The sequence below is a fragment of the Lichenostomus cassidix genome, chromosome 8 (assembly GCF_008360975.1).
Source record: "Lichenostomus cassidix isolate B80296 chromosome 8, HeHo_3.0, whole genome shotgun sequence".
NCBI classification, from domain to species: Eukaryota; Metazoa; Chordata; class Aves; order Passeriformes; family Meliphagidae; genus Lichenostomus; species Lichenostomus cassidix.
Genome location: NC_139489.1, coordinates 29,452,715 through 29,469,326, shown reverse-complemented (window position 1 = coordinate 29,469,326; position 16,612 = coordinate 29,452,715). Strand labels below are relative to the sequence as shown.

Here is a 16,612-nt window from a genome sequence, read left to right as displayed (position 1 = left end):
TCCCCTGCAGGCATGAGGGACATGGGACACTCCACCCCAGCTCTGTCCTGTGCCTACACCCATCTGAAATGTCACTTTCAGTATCACAGACTCCTGTTTGGACACCACCTCCATGAAGAAAAGGACACAGAGCCAGGTCAGGGCACGCCTGTGGTGCGAGGGTTTGCCAAAGGTACCTTTAATGTGTTTGCAGCAGCAGCAAGCAGTCAGTGCTAGTTTTGGCACCCAGAGTTAGATGTGCAGCACTACACATTAGACACCAAGTCAGCCCACCCCAGCGTTTGATCCATAGGAGTAGAGAAAGTGAACTAAAACAAGACTATGAGCACATACAAAATCAAGTTGTTTGTGTTCTATCACATTTTCAGCTGGTAATATTAGAAAAATAAACTTAAAACAGGTACTACAACACATTTTCTTTGCCATCTGGCAAGAGTTTAAAACCCATGAGAACCCCCCTCCCCGAGTTGTTGTACAAAGATCAGCTTACCCAGAGTAACAAAACTGCTGTACAGCAAGCACCCTCTGCATTCTCTTCAAAATACCTGGAGCCAGAATCCTTTTCCCACACTAGAAAGTCTCAGCTGTGCCATGTCCAGAACCCTGTGCAGCTCTAAGGAAGGTGGTGCACACTAAGTCACACTATTGCAGCAGAGGCAGAAGCTCACCTGCAGGGAGAATCCACTGTCCCACTCAGGCTCTAGGAAATCCAAGGTTGTCTCTTTGTTTCATTAACCATTTATCTGCCACTTGCATTTCAACAGACAAAATACTCTGCTGAGTATATAAAAACTGTTATAAAAAGGCAATTGTAAAAGATAAGGTATTAGCAGAGGCATGTCAGCATTTTTTTAATAAAAAAAATAGCCATTATATCTATTTAAATAAGGCTTTTTGTTACAGATTGTTCCAGTTACTGAAGGAAACCAAGGCCTGATGAAAGAAAAAAACATTATCCCCCACAAACCTTACCCTTCCTGCCCCAAGAACACATCTCCAGGAAGTCATCCAATGTGCAAAGTGACAAACACTGGGGGAAGCTCCTGAAATGATATGCCCAGTCTAAATTCTCTTGCGGTATCTTCAAAATCTTAAAACAAAACCAAAACCTTAAAACAAAGTCCTAAAATACACAAAAACCCCTTCATCTCAAAATTCTTTCCAAAACAAATATGTACAGCACATTAATATGCAATATGCAAAAGCTCTGTGTTGCTCTTGGCAACGTCTATGCCCTCCCCACCCCTATTCACAGGTGTACCTCTACTGAAACACAATTACATCACTAAGCCTGTTAGTTTGAAAAGGGAATTTAATTCGCTTAAAACTTGTAAATTTTGGTGTAGGGGCTCCACTCATTTGACTCTGGATTGTAGACCTCAAGTGTGTTCAAGAATTCATTGCCATCAAAGCCCCCCACTGCATAGATGGTGTTGGCCACAGTGGTGATGCCGGCGTTGCTCCTGGGCGTGGTCATGCTGCCCATCATTTTCCACTCGTTCCTGGCAGGGTCGTACATCTCCACGCAGTTCACTGCGTGTGTTCCATCAAAGCCTCCGCCCACAAAGAGCCTTCCTGGGGAGAAAGGGAGCCACGGTCACTGCTCAGCACCAGCTGAGCCTGTGTTCCCAGCAGGAGGCTGGACAGAGCCCAAAGGGACCCAGCTGTTGTCACAGACCTTGGCCTGGTCAAGGTCTGCATTTACAGGAGTGACCTGCTTTGGGTCTCCTGCTCATGGCAGCTGGTGGCAATTTGAGTCAAAGTAAGAGCAAAGTCCAAATTCAAACTGCTGCAGCTCTAGAAGCTGCACGGTGACACTCTGAGAAGAAAGGGGTGGGGGTGAATGCCCCACAACCGAGAGGTTTTTGGGTTTTAATTAAAACTGAGGTTTAGCCAGGCTCCTACAGAATTGTTTCCTACCCCAAAAGGAGCACAGCTTTGTATTCTCCTTGCATCAGAACAAACATGGAAGGTTCAAGAATCCGCATGAGCAGCAGCAGCAGCAGCCCAGCCTTACCGTCACGCACGGCCACGCCGGCACCACGCCGCGCCACGTTCATGGGCGCCATCAGGGTCCAGGTGTTGTTCTCGGGGTTGTAGCGCTCCACGCTGTTGAGGCAGTTCCACGACTCTGCACCGCCAATGATGTACAAGTATCCCCCCAGCTCACACACAGCTGACTGGTGCCTCCCTGCAACCAGAGCCAGCACAGTCAGCCACCACCAACAGTAGCAACTCAAAGGGGCTTTGGTTTGGTGCAATTCTGCAACTGCTCTTTTCTCCCCCTCTCTCCCCAGGTCCTCAACAAACTTACGGATGTTAAGGGGAGCACAGCTTGTCCAAGCCTTTGTCACAGGATCAAACACATCACAGTTCTTCAGTCCCTTCTGGCCGTAGGGATCAGAACCACCCACAATGTACAGCTTTCCGTTCAGGGCACACACTCCTGTTGATGCAGGAAAGAATGGTAAGCCAAGAAACGGCTGAATTTCCACACCCCACCCCCGCCCCCGTGCAGGCACTGTGGAGGCCTCACCTGCGTTGCAGCGGTTGGTCCGCAGCTCCGGGACAGGGGTCCAGTCGTCAACCTCTGGATCATACATCTCTCCACAGCTCAAGTCATCTGAGTGGCCATTGGAGCCACCCACCACATACAGGTGCCCCTGAGAGGAACAAACACACCAACACCCTTCACATCTCAGCAGGCCTCACTGACATCCTGAGCACTCAGATAACCTTGAGCTACAGATGAACAATTTCTAGAGCCATTCAGTGCTCAGCCCAGGTGGGACAGACTGCTCCCCACTCCACACACCATCAGCACTGCCATCTGGAACCGAGCCCTTGGCGTCCTCATGGGCGCGATGAATGTCCAGGTGTCCTTCTCGGGGTCATAGCACTCCACGGTACGCAGGCACTCCTCCCTGTTGTAGCCACCTGCAGGCGAGAGGTCACTGAGCCCAGTTCAGAGCCCGGCACACACCCTGGCCCGGCGCCCCCGCCATCGCCGTGCCTCACCCGCAGCGATGAGCTTGCCGTGCAGCTCGGCCGTGCCCAGCCCCGAGCGCGCGTACTGCATGGGGGACATGGGCTTCTCGATGAGATCGCTGGGCTGCAGCTCGAAGCTCAGGCTCTTCAGCAGGCGCGGGGTGCTCGAGGGAGAGCTCTGCGGGCTGTTGCGGCCGTGCAGGAAGATCACGCACAGCACCCCATCCAGCACAGCCAGGCACAGGTATGTGTTACCTGCGGAGAACAGCGTCGCCATGGTAAGCGGGGATTGGGCTGCACACCAAATAGGCTCTGCTGCCTGTGCCTCTCCCCTTGGCAGCATGGAAACTTTGTTTTTTCAGGTTACTGGTTCCAAGCATTAGAAAAAGTGTTATTGACAACTCTGCTTTAGATACTGAGAGAGTGCTCAAAGGATGTAGGACAGCAACCTGAAGGTGTGCTGGGAGAGTCTCCTTGCAACACAGAGCAAACAGCTCTGGTAATTAACTGTGGACTGCCTATCTCCTTAGGATTTTCTGGGTAAATGATACACACCACAGAATTTGAGTGATAAGGAACTTAGATGTACATGATCCCGGTTTGGCCTAAGTACATCAGAACCACTCCAGAAATTACTTAACCTTTATCTTCAGTAACAAAAAACACCTCTGCATTCCTCAGAGGTGTGAAGAAAATCCCCAGGGAGCAGGAGGTGGTAGGAGCCCAAGACCAGACACATCTGTTAGACAAACCCTGCCCCTCTTACTCACTCGAAGTCTTCTCTGAAGCAATGATTTTCCACTCGTGTTTAGGACTCTGAACAGTAGCATTTGGAGAAAGACTTCCAGAGGAGCTGCTACTGATCTGCTTGTGATCATTCTCACGTGGTGGTCTCTTCTGCAAAATCAAAAGGCAGCTACAGAAACCTAGCCAGAGACTACCACTCCTTCTACCTCTGCTTCTGAGATACTACATAGCTACTCCAGAACAGACTCGCCTACCACCTCCGCAGAGCAGCATTTATAGCACACCTACATTCTCAGCAGAACATCTTGCTCGCCCAGCAACAGCAGCCAAAAACCACACTACACTTTCCTCCTGGCACTCACTTCCTCCTGTGACTGCAGCTTTGTACTGCTGCTGCTGGACTGCAAACCCCTGGAAGTGAGTGTGCATTCCTAGCAGGATTCACAAATGTAAGGGAAGAGCAACATGCAGCTGGAGAGAACTGAGCTACCACCTAGGAGCCTCACTCCCCAGCTCTGCTTCTGGAACTCGAGTTAATTATATAATGCTATTTGGAAGTGAATTAACTATTCTCTTCGTTCCCTGAAGACAAATTAATTTTGCCTCAGTTCCTCTCTGTGATCAGATTAGCTGTTTCTTGGATTTTACTCCCTTGATACTTCCCACTAACAGCAGATTTCTGCTTTCTTTTCATCTCCAATTAAATTTATACTGTAGCTTACATTATTTTGCTCAATTAAAAAAAGCCTCAAAATTTCCCGTTTTGGCACCGTTGGCCAGGCTGTTCAGGCTCTTCCTGAAGCACAGAAACTTAACATGCTGTCTGTTCTGTTCGGCAACAGTTTATGACCGCAGTCCCAAGTCTGTGATGCTTGCGCAGTTCCCTGGAGCCTGATCTCCATGGAAACTGTCACAAGACTTCTGAAACACATCACCTAACTCAGATAACCTCACACAGAGGAGCTGCATTGCTAAGCTCAGCTCACCATGACAATCAAGGCATTTGTGGAGAGCATTTTTCTTATTTCTGAACCTTCATCCAATTAACCACTTATTCTCTTATCTTTAAATTGCCTCAACAGCAACAGAAAATACAAAGTCTTGTAATTTCAAAATGTAAAAGTTACAATTTTTCCAGGATTGGCATATATGGGGTTTTTTTGTGTTGGTTCTCTTAACTGTTTAGAATGTCTGAAGTTGGTAATTTTTCTTAGCAGAAAAGATTTGTTAAAGTTGAGAACTCCTGGTCTTATTTCTGAAAATGAACTTTCTGAGTGTTCAGCTCTCTGCTTCTAAGCATTACAGGTGGTATCCAGAGGTGGACAACTCTGTGGAGGCTTACTAAAAGCAATTAAGAAACTGGAAAAATAGCTGGTTTCTCCTTTTCCTCTCTTTTCACCTCTAAAATCCACATTCTGGGATGGACTGTGTTTTACATACACATTAGTTAAAAATTTCAAGATGGAAACTTTTTGTATGAGCATGTTCCACTGTCATAAAATATTACAATGTATTTGCTTCAAAATCATGAATTTAAACCAAGTTCATTTGAATAAAGCAACTGATAATTTACATCTGTTAGTCCCTTTTTATTCTATTTTAGCCTGTGTTGTGCTAAGCCACATGGTTTTCAGCAGTTGAGAAGGATTATACCTGGTTAGAAACAAAAAAAACAGAAGCCATAAAAAAACACCTCTGAAAAAGCACAAGAGCGATTTGCACTCAGTCAAAGCATCAGAGAGATCTGGCAGCTACACCACCAGGGCAGCGGAACAAAAGAGGGGGATGCTGGCAGCTGAGGGTTTAGAACTGGGAAGTGGAATCTTTTTTCTGGGCCAGAATTTAATAGACACATTCCCCACTGCAAGCCAAGCAGTCCATGTTTCTCTACAGTCTCTGGATAATTCTACAAGGTCTCAGCTGACTTCATACAGCTGAGTGCTTGTCTGCCTCTTCTTTCTTCTAACAGCCAGAATTATTTTGAAGTCAGAATTAGAGCACTCTGTTTTGCAGAGGCTGAGAGTCAGCCTGCCAAAGAGAAGCTGAGAGCACATCATGCCCTGCAGCAGCTTCCCTGCAGACACCTTCTCGTGGTGCTTTTCTCTACTACAGCTACTGCTGCCTTCTCTGCCAGCAGAACACAGGACTTCAGGTGTGCTGTGAACTGCTCCAGTCTACCTGGGGTTACCTGAGACTGTCTGCAATTTGTACCTGCACAAACTGAATGTGGTCATCATCACTGCCATACACCTCAGCCTGTCCATCTAGCAGATTTCCATCAAGCAGCTTGTGATCAGCTGAGTAGTACAGCGTTTGCACCTGCAAAAACAACAACAGAACACTCATGTGGCTGCTGTATCTGTGCTCCTCAGCTACAGGCACATTACCCCAGGCACCACGCTGCTCGGCAGCTCATCTCAAGCTCGCACAGTGGCAAAACTAAAAGGAAGCAGATGTCATGGTGGCAATCTTCAAACGGGGTGAAGGTTCCTTACTTTCTCAGCTTGAGAGAAATCTTCGCGTTCCACAGGCTTCTGCTGTTTCTTCAGCACAGAAACATTAGACAAGCAAAAGGCACATTAATTTGCAGAGTTACACAAATTCACAGTCTCATGCAAGCATTTTCCTTAAACCTGCACGCAAGTTTTCTGCTTTGAAAAATACACACATTTATCTCCATCAAAAAAGGCCAAGAGAAGCCAACAGTGGACTCTAAAAGAAAGGTATGGGAATGAGGGAAGACAACACAAATTTAAGTTCTGGAAGAAACTGTTGTCCACCACTGAAATCAGATGCAGCTGTTTCCATGAAATGCATCTTAATTTCAACATGATCAAAGCTTTTAAAATGAGTTTCTCCAAGAGGAAATACACACTTAAGAATATACGACAGCATCAACATGTACTTTTGCCTAGACATGTGTTTCTGGGGATCTTTCATGCTTGTAATAACAGACTTGGAAAATTTTGATGTTTCATGGAATTTGATAAAGTCCATTTGCTGGAGCCAATTGAAAATTTTGTCTCCCCGCTAATTTTGCCATTAAACACTGCCCAGGCTACATCTACCATTAGTATTCATGAGTAAAGCCATTTAACAACACACAAGTTTCATAATAATGCATCCTGTAAAGGAGTAAGTAAACACCATTAAATCATCATGATCGCTCTCTGCCCACAGCGGATTTTCTTAGGAGCACTGGGGCAGGACTGCTGCTTCTGTACGTGTCAATACCCTTGAGGCTCTTCTTGGTTCTTCAGCCTTGGTATCCTAGTTTTGTTAATAAACCTATGGGGAGATAAACCAATGGGGAGGAACAACCATTAGAAGCTTTTACCTACTGTGCATTTACAAGCAAAACCTGCAAAGGAAAACATTACACATCTATGGCAAGTCTCAGTACCACCTCCCCAAACTAAAGCAGATACAGGCCACTCTGAGGCTACTATACAGCAATAGGGAGCAAAAAGGAAAGCGAAGACCAGACTGAACAGTGCATTCAGCTCACCTGAACACCCCCCCAGTTTCTCAGCTTAGGGGTACCTACAGCAAAATTTAAATTCTTTAGGGTCATAGTTAAAAAAGTGGAAAAAAAAGTAAAAAGTAAAAAGGGATCATCCTTCACATTGGCTTTTTTGTTTAAAAAATATAAAAATGTTTAATCCCATAATCCCATTTTCTTAAAGACTAACCTCCTCCATTAGATCTTCCAGGCTGCCTCCATTCTCCCAGATGCTGCGCTGTACCCAGTTGATTACCTTTGTGTACAATTTGCCGTTGCTGGGTAGGCCAACATTGTCTTCCAGCATTATTTCAAGCTTGAGGGAGAAAAGGATGATTTACTCTCTAGGAATTACCTGGTAATCCTGCTGTATTTTACACAGTGAGAACCACTCTCACTTTACCAGAGAGCCAGAAAACACCCACAAGGAGCTTTCAGCCTATAGAACTATGAAGCACATTTGAATACAATCCCCTTTCACACCTGGAAAGGGTGACAGTATGTGCTCTCTACAGGTAAGGTTCACAGCAGTATGAGTATTACACAGATCCAGAATTGTCACAGTGTTGACAGAAGTCAGTACACCAAGCTTTTGTTCCCCCAAAAGGGAAGGAAATTCTAGCTGCTCCTCAGGTTGCTTTTTGGAAATCCTGTACCAGAAGGAATTCTACAAACTCAAGCTAACCTTTAACCGTGGGAGCTTAAGGAATTCCTCCTGTTCTGCAATCTCTACAAGGTGTTCCTGAATGTAGCCATCGATCTTGTGCAACAAGCGAGAGTCTCCCATGCAGCTGGCAAAGTTCCGGTATGAGATGCAGCTCTGTACATCCATCTTGGAGAGCAAATAGTCACCACAAACCTGGTGAGAGAAGAGCTGCAGCTCAGTGTGCCAGCAGACAGTTTTTACACATTTAAATTATCCATCCCAACACACAGCAGCAGCTGTTTTCTAACTGCAGAGCAATGACTGTCTGCTGTCATGTCCATGACAGTGCTGTAAAGGGAATGTTGCCTTCCACAAAAACATGCACATCTTAAAAGAAAAAGACACATTTGGAAGCTACTGACAATCTACACTGACCCCACACTTTTCTACTAAACACCTGTTCAAAGTTACTTCTCAGTCAGGTGAACTAATAATCCCAATTCCCTCGTAAAGGGTATCCCCACCTACAGCCAAAGGTATTTACAAAGGCAAGCACTTCCAAATTTATGTCCAGGAGTTTGTGGATTATTCTTTTTCTGACGAATTTACAGGTTTATTCATGCCCCCAACACAACCAAGCAGAGCACTGCTGCCACACACCTAGAGGTAAGGAAGGAATCAGCCACGATTCAAAGCTATTTTTCTTACACAGGTGCACAAATACAGAATGTGACTTCAGAGAACCCTCTGGCCCCAAGACAGCTCAAGTGGAAGCAACACATGCAGCTGGCACCAAACGAATACAAGTACTAAGGAACAGCTACAGCATCTTTGTGCTGAGCACTTCTTCCACAGAATCATCAGGTTTTGGCTCAGTAACACCAAAAGGCACAATGCTGTCAGCCTGAGAAGGCAGCAGAGAGAAGAATGGACTTTCAGAAGAGGTATGAACTGTACCTGCTTAACCCTCTCCATCTTCAACTTCTTTGCTGCAGAGTATACATCTTTCACCAGTTCTTTATCAGCTTTTAACCTATTAAAGACAGAAATTTATCTTTATTATGCTGATTTTTCAAATCCAAGTTTACCCTCTCTCTAGTTACCGTGAAAACTACTTACTGAGCAGTATAGGCATAATTCAACAGAACTTCAACAGCTTCTGGGTTGAGATCATCGAATTTCACATGGGAAACCCCATGGCAGTCGCTGTCAGTGTTGAAGATTTCAAACAGGTAGGGACTGCAGCATGCCAGCACGGCTCGGTGTGCCAGCATCTCATGTCCACACACCTTTATGGAAAAGACAAAGAAGAAGTCCACGTGCTGGTGAGGATTTCTTGTAATTACCTTTGTATTTCCACTATACAGGCTGGGGCAGAGCACAGGTACCTGGAGGCGGACATCGCAGAACTGCCCGCTCTTCCGTAAGGCGTTGAGTTTGGCAACAGATGACTCGATGAAGTTCTCATCCTCAAACATCAAATATCCGTTGGGAATCATTTTGGTGTTGGCCTGGCTGCATACACAATGGATAAAGGTCACGCTTCGGTACAGCAATACTATCAACACACTGTTTGCAAACAAACGTGCAGGGGGAATTAATGGATTAATGATTTTGAGGGATTGAGGCCACAACTTTTAATGCATCCACATCACTTCAGCAGGTACTGGGGTTCAAAACCACAGACTGAACCTGTGCCAGCCCTGTGGGAGCAAGCTGGGAACCACTGGATTACACAGACTCCCCTCTCTAAAGATCTTTTTTGGTAGATCCCTCCCCAGACATCATTATTCATCACCACTTTCCGCTCCCAATTACCCTGGTCCAGCTGCATTTTCTGCACATGCAAAACCCAGCTACACTGAAAAATAAGAACTGAGAATTTAAAGTAGCTAGTGAAGTAGAATAGATAAAGAAACATTTTGCTTTTAATTTTATGAGTAATGACATATGAGTAATATGAGTAATATTTTAGAGCAGCTGGAAGTCATAAAAGAACATTATGACCAACAAAACAGACTGAATTGAATAAATTCTGAACAACAATTACACATTTTAAGTCATCTCAAAGCTAGAACAACTTCCTCGGAAGACCTCAGCCATACACAAACATATCACCTCAGGGAAATCAGTCCACAACTGGAAATAACTTCAGGAAACTTAACTTTTCTATCCTTTAGTTGATTCTTTTGTAGTTAACCACTTTCCAAATAGGATGCTAATTAAGAATACTAAACTATTACCCTGAGGTGACCTAATGAATTTGAAATAGCAATTCAAAAAAGAAAAAATCAGATTTGTACATTTGAGCTGCTAACACACACAGAAGTTAATCTTAAAAATCTTAGAGGAAAGCATATGTGGGATTCTATTAACGTTACCAGCAACAATTTGTATTTCCATCTCAAGTTTAAGAAAACTTTAAAGAAAATTCTGAAGATCACACCAAATAAGAAAACTCCAAACCAGAAAAAGTGGATTGCAAAAACAAATAACAAAAATAGCAAGGCACCCACAAAATAATTCTAGTGTTAATCCATCTACTTTAAATTCACTTACTACTTCATGTATTCAACCCTAAACTGGCAAATATAATCTTACTTACAAATATCCATTTGTTGTGTTTTATTAAAAAAGGGACATCAAGATTTTAAATTTACATAATTTCAGCAGGAGTAGTTACTACTATATACAGAGTAAATGGTACAACTTACCCAGCAAATATATGACTGTAAATTTAAAATAGTCCAATGGTATCACTGTGTTAGAACAAAGCACTTGAGTTTTGGTGTCTCTTGACAGGGAAGATGTCTGTTGAAATGCAAAAGCAGACGTGCGTTTACAGCTGCAATATGGATTCCAGAACTATCAGGCTTGAAGATGATGTAATAAAGTCCTTATGAGCTATAGACATGAATTTCTTCTGTGATAATCATTCATCATAACCTGCAATAAAGGACAAGGTACCAAGTAAGGACAACAGATAGTGCTGCCACGTATTTCACATAAAACTTGAATCATGTTCGTGACCCAAACAAAAAAGTTCTTCTTCACAAACAAGTTGTTTTTCAAAAAAAGCAAACAGCCTGAATAATTCCATATTGACACCAGTATGTCCTCATGCCTAATAAGAGATCAACCACATCGTTGTTATACCCCCAGGGTCAAGAAAAGGGCTAAACTAGTGCTTAGAGAAAAAGCTAGAAGAGCTGAATGCCATTTTTAGCCAATCCCTTACCACCTCTGCCCTTCAGCACATCCTATTATCATTATTGCCTGCACAAGTAGGTAACACAACAAAAGTGACTACATTTGCTAAAAGAACCCAATCCACAAGCCTCCTACCTCTGGCATTTCTTGTGCTCATCTACTTATAGCCTTCTTCTACCGAATGCCTAAAATTGTCTGAAGATGGATTAAGGACATTTCTGAAATGACTGGGCATGTCTCCAGTCTCTGTTACTTCCAGAAAGATTTATGAAGTCAGGAACCACTATCTGGATGACAGCTTTCCTTGGTAAAAAGTCTCTCCGCCACACTGTGAACAGACTCTGTTGGGTTCCGGTCCAGCTCTGCACTGGCAGCGCAGACCAGGGTAGCTTTGCAGAGAATCCATGTGCTGGAGAGCTCTTTATGCTGGGATTTTCTGGGGAGGAGAGGAGAGGAGGAGGAGGAGCAGCAGCAGCAGTGGGGAGGGAACAGGCAACAAATACTCTCTCTGGAACTTTCCATGACCCTGATGCACCTCAGGAAAACATCAATCACTTCAGTACCAACACTATATTTGTATCTACAGGATAAATGCCACATTTGGAACTGTATTTCCTAAAAATAGGTGCAGCTCTTTTCTCCTCGTCAGAAACTAAAAGAGCCCTCCTTGCAGGGCTCTTTTGTGACCCTGGTGCGTGACCTTGTGACCCTGGTGCGTGGCCAGTGCTCAGCACCAGGGTGACTATGGCAGGAGCAGTACCTGCCTGGTCCCGGGGCAGCCCGGCAGCTCCAGCGGGAGGAGGCCGATTGCCGGGAGCGGCAGGGGGCATTATCCCGCCACACACCAGCTCCACGGGACACTGCTCCCGTCCATGCCCACAGCCAGACACACAGAATATTCCAGACGGCAGAGAAGCGCGTAGGCAGAGTGAAAACTGGCTGAGTTTGGCTGCTGGAGCAGGCGCAGCCACACACCCCAGAATGCTGAGGCACTGCAGGAGCAGCACCCCGGGACACAACTTCCTATAACACACTGCAACGCCAGTGAGCTCTGCTGCAAAAAGACATCTCACACAATAAAGGTATATTCTTTTTGTAATCCTACAGGCAAGTTATGAAGCTGACACCAAGCTCTATTTAACAAACATCGTTTAATTAGGCATTTGGCAGTCAACACTTCTCCCGTTGGTACAAGTGACATAATTACCAGAACTCAACAGCCTGATGTCCACACCTTCCCCAAAGATTCACCGCAACCAAATAATTTCGAGTTACAGGACAGCTAGTCAAACAATGCCAACTATATCCCACAATCAGTCTCGCTCAGTTTACATCTCCAGGCATGTTTTGTCCCATTCTGCTGTAACACATAGGTTTTATTTCAAATGTTCTAACTCTGCCCAAGGTACTTGCTTGAGACCTTGAAGACATAAGAAGCTCATCCAAAATAGTTCTGGATTTGAAATCAAAGATTTGTCTTTTAAAGTCCTCCTTTGTGCATGATGATGCATTTATGCCCTAATGGTATTGTTCAATCTGAGTATCTAGGAATTTGAACATCCTAATTACTGCCACAGAGTCTCAATGCTGTTGTGTGTGTCACAGCTAATATTATCACTAAAGCAAGCATTAAATAGCACAAGAAGATTCACTACTTTCCATATTTTGGTTTGGAGTATTACTGCTAGGACACAACCCAAACTATCAGCCAAAATTCACTGCAAAGTCAAGAGCACTGCCTTTTCTGCATTAAGGGTTATAAACAGGTACAGTTGACAAACAAACTCTTTCCTTTAAATTATTTTTTAAAATCAAAATCACTTTGTCATTACCTTCGCCACCCGTGCTTACATTCCCTTTTATCTCAGCACGTCAAGAACTCTGTGGCTTTTTTTATAATTATCCAGAATTTTGAATTTTTTTAAGCCAAGTGAGATGTTCCCAGACCACTGTTGGCCAGGTAAAGCCTGGTGCCTTTGACAAGATGACTGTTCAAGCACCATCCAAATGCACTTCTTTAAACACGTTAAAGCTACACAATTATCACCCCAGAATGGGAACAACACATTCCATTTGAGAAAACTTCTACTTGAGAGCAGCTATTTCCTGCACTTAGTTTTCAAAGGACACAAAAAAATAAGAGCAATCCATTAACTCTGGATTTTTGTTGAGATTTTAACAGTAAGGATTGTACTGGTGTTGGGGCTGGAGACCCCCTTGGATCAAGAGCCGATCATGCTGGGCTCGGACAGTCCTGAAGCCATGCAACATCCACGTGTTCCCATGTACAGGAATGCCAGGACTCATGTCTGCCCAGTTACTCCATTTAAACAACCTCTCTGTAATAACAGTGTTTCCTGAACACCTCACGTTGTGCAGAGACTGAAATTCTCCTCTGCTTGTGTACCACTGGACCATGAGAGTCACAGCTCACAATGCACTCAGAGATGGCTGCACATCCTTACTTCCAGAAGAGAGCTTCCCTCCCTTTAAACTCCTCTATTTCACTGCATGTCCATGTAAAGGTACATTTAAGAAGACTCATCTCAATACCAATGACACTGGTACACTGTGATCCTCAGTGGTGCCCTAGGCCTCTCTCCCGCGGAGCCTCTTGCGTGCTCCCAGGTGACTATAAAGACAAAGAGACCCAGAGGCAGAAGTCACCTTGCCCATGACCTAACAACATAGGGAGTATCTGTTTTACCTCTCATCTTTAATACAGCCCATTTTTTATGTGCACTATTTGCTCTGTGCCAATTTTGCACAAACTTTTTAGTCAAATTAAGGTATTACTTCTTCAATTCACAAGTAAAGCACTACTTTGGGGGAGATACTTGTTAATCTTTTGAAGTCAGTACTTGCTGATACAATGACAGACACTTGATTGACACTTGTGAAACAAAAATGCTATTTAACATCCAGTCGGTGCTTTCTGGCTTGTGACAGACAGCCCAGCTCAGAAGAAATGTAGGTCACACCTACGACTGCTCACAGTCCACTACCTGTGTCAGAAGATAAAACCAAACGTCCTCAAAATATTTCTTTTATACATTAGCACTTGCTTATAAAAACACATCATCTTTTCATGTCTGAGTCTGCATTTGGACAAAACACCACAGACCGAGACATTTATTGACATACTTTACACCACTAAATAGGCTCAACCTCTTTACGCTAGTAATCTAAAGCATTTACAACAATTAAATCTTACAAAATCGGAATTTACAACAATTTTGTTTTGCTTATTCACTTTTCAGTTGTTTTGCACTAAAGATTTAGTCTCACTGTTAACTATGACTTGTAGACGAAATTCTTCTATTTTACTGTGCATCAACCTCAGTTGTGCTCCCACCCCCAACAGTGAGGAGAGAGGGAGGGAATAGAGAATATTTGCAATCACTGGTTATGAACTGAAGGGGAAGGACTGAGTACTGTGGACATATTGCAAAATCTCCTACATGCAGCTCCAGAAGATGCAATACTTGGACTGTCCTCTATGGAGAGCAAGCCTAGAGAGCTCTTCCAAACACATTTATGCATGCAGACTTAAATTTATAAGCAGCAGGCTTCATGCTTGAATGTTGCTGCTGTTCCACAGACAACCCTCAGCTCTAACACCCCGGCTGCCCATTTAGCACTGGCTTCCAGAACTTGCCTCCCACACTTCTGAGCCCTAGCACTGGTCATTAGTTCCCTCTCCACACTGGTCCTGCCTTTCCTGTCCTTTCCCATGCTATACTTTTGCTTTTCATCAATTTTTCAACCTCCTGTCTCCCATCCACTCGACTAAAATCTGAGTTTTTTCCTCCCCTTTCCCCCCATCCTGGGTTTATTTTTTTTCTACAAATACACGCTTCCCACAGTTCTCCAAACATCTGTCATGCAACTCAATTAGTGATTTTTGTTTGTGTGTCCTCCTCGTATTCCACCCCCATTCTGGGCAGTTTCTGCCTTTCTTACTATTTCTTGCTCCTTAAGAACTCAAGCTGAGGAAAACAAAATTAGACCTAATTACAGCAGCTAACATACAGCTTCCTAACTGGAAAGTGTTCCCTGACTGTTGCATCCTGTGATCCAGGGATCAGGCTTGTGGTTACAAAATCTGCTTTCTAAAATTAATCCAATCTCACCATCAAAGCACCACATCCTCCTTGCTTTCTTATTTTCTAGCTCGCTGACAGAAGAGAGTAAATGTGGTGTCTACACACCCATCGCTGTAAACAACAACAAAAAAGTCCTCCCTTCACAAACCACAGAAATAAGGAGTGACATGAGACTGCATTTCCATTAGTCTATCACCACTCATCTCCTCAGGAAATAACTCGGATGCTTCGCCTCTCACTGTCAAACTCATTTCTACAATGCATGAAATTATAACCAATTCAAGTTTTATTGTCTGAGGGAATTCTGGGTGAAGGAACACCAAAAGTACCAAAGCAAAGGCATTTTCTACCTTAAAGCACCTCTGAGAAATTCTAAAAAGTTCTGGAAACTGATGCACGCAGGCAGAAAATACTGTACCCCTCCTCAGCCACTCCCAAAAAACCCCCCCAAAAAAACAGAACTAAAACAAAACCGCTCTGGTCATTGACCCTCATCAGCTTTCCCCAGAAGCACTAGTGTGGGCTGACAGCCACCGTTTTTGCTGTATTATTTCCCATCTCCCGCTCCCTAGAACTGGTGTAGACGACAGCGAGAGTCAAGACATTGGCAACTGGCTGTCAGCACACGTTGCTCATCCCGGAGCGGCTATTTCCTCCAAAGTCCAGGATTCCCGCGGCTCTCTCCTTCCGTCCCACTCACGGCCAGGCTTTAGGAAGGTGCCGCTCCGCGGCTGCAGCGTGGTGCTTGGAGCGCCAGCGCCTGACCTTGGCAGCGCACCCGAACGCGTGGCGAACACGGGAGTCCCCGGCCGGGAGCTCCACCGCAACCCCGGCCGCCGGGCCCGCCTGTTCCCCCGGCACGGAGGGAGCGGCCTCACGCCCTTCAGGCCATGCGGGCAACTCCGCGGCCCAGGAAAACGGGCCCCGAACAGACAACAAAGCGCCATGGGGCCGCAGGGGCTCCGGTGCCCCGAGCGCGGGGAGTCCGCCCGGGCCGCCGCCTCCACCCGCTGCCCAGCGCCGAACAAAGCGCGGCCACACGGCCCCGGCCCGACCCCCGCCCGCCGTACCTCCTGCCTGTGAGCGCGGACGGCGCTGAACATATTGGGAGCCTCCAGACTGCGGGGGAAGAAGACTTGCAGGCGCAACCCCGGCCGGCCGGGAAGGGGCAGCGGAGGAACGGAGGGAGCGGAGAAAGCCGACGGTGCGGCGCTGCCGAGGGAAGGCGGCGGGAGCGGAGCGGGGAAGCGCGGCCACGGGAGCTGCGCGAACACGCACAGCGTTGCGTCCCGGACCCTCCGCCTCCGCGGGGCGGGAGGAGAGCGGGGAGGGGCGGAGGCGGTGCTGGAGCAGCCGCGAGCGGCCCTACGCGGCTCCCCTCGGCCGCGAAACGAGTCCGGCCGCCCCGCCCCC

The 16,612-nt window shown here is 45.6% G+C and overlaps 1 protein-coding gene across 2 annotated transcripts; it reads right to left on the bottom strand.

Annotated features, from left to right (window-relative positions):
• Nucleotides 1–154: 154 nt before the first annotated feature.
• IVNS1ABP (influenza virus NS1A binding protein) lies at nt 155–16,474 on the bottom strand. Of its 2 annotated transcripts, none has more exons than XM_085068690.1 (15): nt 16,270–16,474; nt 10,598–10,829; nt 9,272–9,398; nt 9,003–9,172; nt 8,841–8,916; nt 7,923–8,096; nt 7,428–7,553; nt 5,947–6,054; nt 3,759–3,885; nt 3,019–3,243; nt 2,816–2,937; nt 2,537–2,663; nt 2,315–2,446; nt 2,018–2,191; nt 155–1,575 (listed from the first exon to the last, which is right to left on the bottom strand). In XM_085068690.1, the coding sequence occupies exons 3-15, from the start codon at nt 9,380–9,382 to the stop codon at nt 1,322–1,324; spliced, it is 1,926 nt and encodes a 641-aa protein (XP_084924816.1). In that variant the 5' UTR covers nt 9,383–9,398; nt 10,598–10,829; nt 16,270–16,474; the 3' UTR covers nt 155–1,321. The 2 variants fall into 2 exon arrangements, with proteins under 2 accessions (XP_084924816.1, XP_084924818.1); XM_085068692.1 differs by lacking the exon at nt 16,270–16,474 and adding an exon at nt 11,229–11,461.
• Between the last annotated feature and the right edge of the window lie 138 nt (nt 16,475–16,612).

What these genes read in the sequence shown, in the direction of transcription:
- IVNS1ABP (XM_085068690.1), bottom strand. Translation starts at nt 9,382, where the DNA reads ATGATTCCCAACGGATATTTGATGTTTGAGGATGAGAACTTCATCGAG. An exon ending in TCTGCGATGTCCGCCTCCAG is followed by an intron (nt 9,173 to 9,271) that starts GTACCTGTGCTC and finishes TTTTCCATAAAG; the next exon opens with GTGTGTGGACATGAGATGCT. An exon ending in CTGTGCTCCCCTTAACATCC is followed by an intron (nt 2,192 to 2,314) that starts GTAAGTTTGTTG and finishes CTCTGGTTGCAG; the next exon opens with GGAGGCACCAGTCAGCTGTG.